At 45.5% G+C, this 4,456-nt stretch overlaps 1 protein-coding gene across 1 annotated transcript; it reads right to left on the bottom strand.

Moving 5' to 3' along the window:
* Positions 1–232: 232 nt before the first annotated feature.
* FBXL14 (F-box and leucine-rich repeat protein 14) lies at positions 233–4,454 on the bottom strand (the record flags this gene model as incomplete). Its single annotated transcript, XM_015568833.1, has 2 exons — positions 233–2,089; positions 3,442–4,454. Coding segments are annotated over 2 exons (1,077 nt in total), but the record flags the coding sequence as incomplete, so codon positions are not given.
* Between the last annotated feature and the right edge of the window lie 2 nt (positions 4,455–4,456).

The following is a 4,456-nucleotide window of genomic DNA, read 5'->3' as shown; positions in this document are numbered from 1 at the left end:
CCTCATAGAGCAGAAGGGAGCTGGACTTCAGAAATGGACCTGGTTTGAGTTCTGGCTCCCTCAACCAGTAGTGGGGTAACTTAAAGGGAATAGTATACTTTATTGGAAAAGCATAACTCTTTCAGCAGGTTGCTTTGAGGACTAAAAGGAGAAGTACCATGCAAAGCACACTACAGGTTTTCAATACATATTCCTTTTCTCTTGTCCAAAAAGGTTGAGAGGTAAGTTAGCCTTGACTGATGAAAGTGGTTTATTCATCTTTTCCAGAGACACTGCAGATATATTAAGTATGCCTAGCTCAGGATGAAGACACTAGGCTCAGGATCTTTAACTTTCAAATATTAATTTACCAACCTTTTGTCAAGCTTGTATTTAACCTTTAAAGTAAAAACCAAACAAAACAGAGAAGCATAAAACCCTCCCAGTTACAGTTGGTAGGATTATTTGGGGTATTAAAATGAAGACTGTGAGCACAGAGCCTAGGACTTAGGAGGTGCCCACATTTTTACTGACAATCTGTACAGCCATGCAGTCTCTTGGAAAAAGAAAAACAGTCGAAGAACCTACAGTTTATGTGACATTCATGTATAGTAGTGTCAAATGCTAAATTAGAAAACTGACCCCAACTCAAAATCCCTACTTGTGACTAGGGTTCACACTCCCCCGGCACCCCCCTGCAGGCACTGAGTACTGTAACCTAAAAGGGGAGAGAGCCACACCTTCCCCAAAGAAAAGGAAGATGGATTTAGTGTCAGGCTCAATTAGACCCAATTATGAAGGCTCTTCAAAAAGGAACAATGCAGCTTTTGTGATATGCTCAAGCAGAAGGCTTGGACATTGTACAAAGCAATCTTATCCAAGAGAAACCCGGTTCTAGCTCTCTTCCTGGAAAGAGGTGCTTATCCAGGAAAGTTTTATACCACTCTTATCAGCTGTTGCTGGGATCGGTACTTTCTGTTTAAAAAAATTTTTCAGAAACAACTATGAAAGATCTATGTGAACCAGGAATATAAATCACCTCGCTGTTTGAGCAGCATTTATACTCTTCCATCTCCAAAGTCCAACCACAGAATGTCAGATTATTTAGTTATTGTCTATCAAAGGGAACGCTTTGCTAAAATTGTTGGTTTTCATTTATCTGCCCCTAAATACAGTCTTAAGAACCCTCACCCTCAGCGTTGGAAGTGCTTAAAATGCAAATGTGCAGGAACTCCTGGCCAACCTCCCCATCCCCCAGCAAAGTGCTCAAATACAGCCAGGCCTGGAGGAGAATGTTAAAAAGAGGGGTGGGACTGCCCTCCTCCTCTCCCTAGGACCCTCACTCACACTGAGATTCAGTATGCATGACTGAGCCAGCGAGCGAGGAAGCAGGGACAGCCCTCTTTTAACTTTTCTGAACAATGGCTTCAGTTCCCTTCAGCCTTCACCATTTCACATCCTCCCCACACCCACTCAAAGTGTAAAGAAACCCATCTTTCTTCCCCACTTCCATATCTCACGACCTGTTTTTTGAACATCACCCCTAGATGTAATTTCCACCCAAAGAAAAATTGGCTACTCTGAGGAAACTGTGACTCTTACAAATCTGGTTTTTAAAAAAGTTTCATTTTGTTCAGTTTCTGTAAATTTCCATTTTGTTGACAGTTGAAAACCAAATTATATAAATCTCCAATCTCACCATATTTCTAAAAACAAAACATTTAGATGTCAGTAGTAAACCTTTACAGATACATTTTTAACCATGAGCTTACTCATAGCACATAGGACACACCAAAGTCTATGTCTTATTTCCTTTTACTTGAAAGCACACAAACAGCACCTCTGACTTTGGCATGTACCCAAACACACTGCCTTCAAAATAATTCACAGATACAAGGGGTTTTTTTTTGTGTGTTTTTTTTTTCAAAAACATACTTCATATTTCCTCTTTTATTATATAAATATCAGTTTAACCTTTTACTGTAAGAATATAAACGTTTTAAGAGGATCTTTGTTATTATTTATACAAATTCACAAACAGTACAATTAATTGATAAAGGTCTCTGGGTTTCTTTTAACTCCATGGTCTCGAATGTTGCTGTGGAGGATTCTAAAAAAAACAAACAAAAAAATCCAACAAAAATATACATCCTACTGAAAAGCGATCTTTTTTAAAGCCACAAGTCCCAACCCCCACCAAAATAAAGTCATCTACTCCTCCGTTTAGAAACAGAATTTTTAAAACCCATAAATTCCCATTTTATTAACAGAACAGAGATAAGACATGAATTTCAGTCTCCTCCCCTTCACATTATAGCCCCAGGGGCTCTGCAGGCCAACTCTGCTCCTCTGCTTCCAACAGGAAGCCTCACTGGATGACCTTTTTTGTGAGGAAACTTGGAAGAGGGTGAGGGTAGGGCAGAATTTGCATATATAATAGTAATTTTCATGACAATCTGCATCTCAAACAAACAAAACAGTCCAAACTCTCATTTCTCCCACACATTTGTGCTATAAATTAAGTCAAGATTTAGGAACATCGTTGGGCTCTCAAATCCCAATGGACAAAGAGAAAAATAATTATAGCCAAAATGTGGAAGTGGGACATACTGGATGGATGGGGTGGGGAAGAAGCCAAAACGAAAAAGACACAAACGCAATGGGCATCTTTCCAGTCTAGGCACAAAAATGTTTTAGTCTCAAAATATCTCTCTTGTAGAATTCCAGGGCTTCAGAGAAAAAAGTAAACTAAAACGAGGTAGCCAGACATATATATATATATAAAATTTATATATATATAATATATAGAATATATTCAGCAGAAAAAAAGGACCATGATTTCAAATCTCTTAAAAAAAGAAAAAAAAGGACAATAAAAAAATGAAATGAGCATGAATAGAGTACTGTAAAAAGAGAAATGATGAGAAGAGACTGGGATTAGCTACAAAGTGGAAGAAGGGTGAAAAGGCCGTTGTAGTTGGGTTTGATTTCATACATTTCAAAATAAAAACCAGATCACAGTATTCAAATGAAAGCTTAAGTGAAAGCAGACATTTTCTTCAACTCCCCAGGGTCAAAGGACTAGTTACTCCCCACCCCCACCCCCATTTTGAAATGCAACGCAGTGGGGATACAGTAGCTCAATCGGCCCCTCCATTCCCCAGTAGAGAGAAGTGGATAGGTAAGTAGCTGAGTCCCTCTCTTCATCCTCAGGGAAAAAGAGAGGGGAGTACGGTAGGGGTAGCAGAAGAACCCCCAAAAGCAATGAATGGGCATGTAAGCGGGCAGGGATGCTGGAGGAGGGAGGAGAAAATGGGCCTGAGGCTTCGTGTCACTGTCCCATCGCATCCACTGCCATGATCTACGAATAAGTGTGCATGTGGAGTTGAGAGTGCAGGGAGGGTGGTGGTGACAGGATGATGAAGAGGGCGGGACAAGGGGAGTTGATGCTGCCACCCTCACCTGACCTTCTCACTGTCCGTCATCTGCCAGAGTCCCAGGTTGAGTACCTTGAGGCAGGGCAGCTGTGTGATGCGCTCCAGGCCGCGCTTGGTGATTCGGGTACAGCCGTACAGGTCTATGCCAGTGAGCTGGCTCAGGTGCTCAGCAATCAGCTCCAGGCCCTTGTCGGTGATGCGCACACACTGCCCTATGTTGAGCGTGCGCAGCCCGTGCATCTGCCGCACCATGCGGTTGATGCCATCATCGCTGATATGGCAGGAGCAGAGGGAGAGAGACTTGAGGCCGTCCAGCCCCTGCGCTATGTAAGCCAGGCTCTGGTCCCCCACCTTGTCACAGAAGGACACATCCAGTCCTGAGAGGCGCAGGCTGCCCATGGCCAGATGCATGATGCCCGTGTCACTGATGTTGTCGCAGGAGCGCAGGTTAAGGCTGCGAAGGCTGCCCATGTGCGACAGGTGCAGGAGGCCTGCGTCGGAGATTCCTCCGCAGAAGCTGAGGTTGAGGAGCCTCAGGCCCGTCAGACCCCGGGAGATGTGCTTTAGAGAGAGGTCGGTGAGCTTCTGGCAGTCCTGCAGCGTGAGCTGCTCCAGGCCCAGGCAGCCCTCCGCCGCGCTGCGGGTCATGCCGGCCAGGTGCCCGATGCCCACATCCGAGAGGTGGCGGCAGCTGCGAAGATTAAGGCTCTTGAGGCGCTGCAGGCCCCAGGCGATGAGCAGCAGGCCGGTGTTGGTGATGTTGCTGCAGCCCCCCAGCTCCAGCACCTCCAGGCCCTTGAGGTACTGGGCGATGCGGCCCAGGCTGCTGTCGGTGATCTGCTTGCAGAGGCTCAGGTTCAGGGCGCGCAGGGAGCCGATCTCCTGCACAAACGCGTGGCCCAGTCCGTTGTCGGTGAGGTTGTAGCAGCCACTCAGGTTGAGGCTCTCGATGTTGGCCATGCCCTGGATCACGTAGCTGAGGCTGCGGCGGAGGCTCAGGATCTGCACCCGGCGGATGCCCCGGGCCTGCAGGCTGGGGA

This window comes from Myotis davidii, unplaced genomic scaffold, assembly GCF_000327345.1.
Source record: "Myotis davidii unplaced genomic scaffold, ASM32734v1 scaffold944, whole genome shotgun sequence".
Classification (NCBI taxonomy): Eukaryota; Metazoa; Chordata; class Mammalia; order Chiroptera; family Vespertilionidae; genus Myotis; species Myotis davidii.
This window is presented reverse-complemented; position numbering and strand designations above follow the sequence as displayed.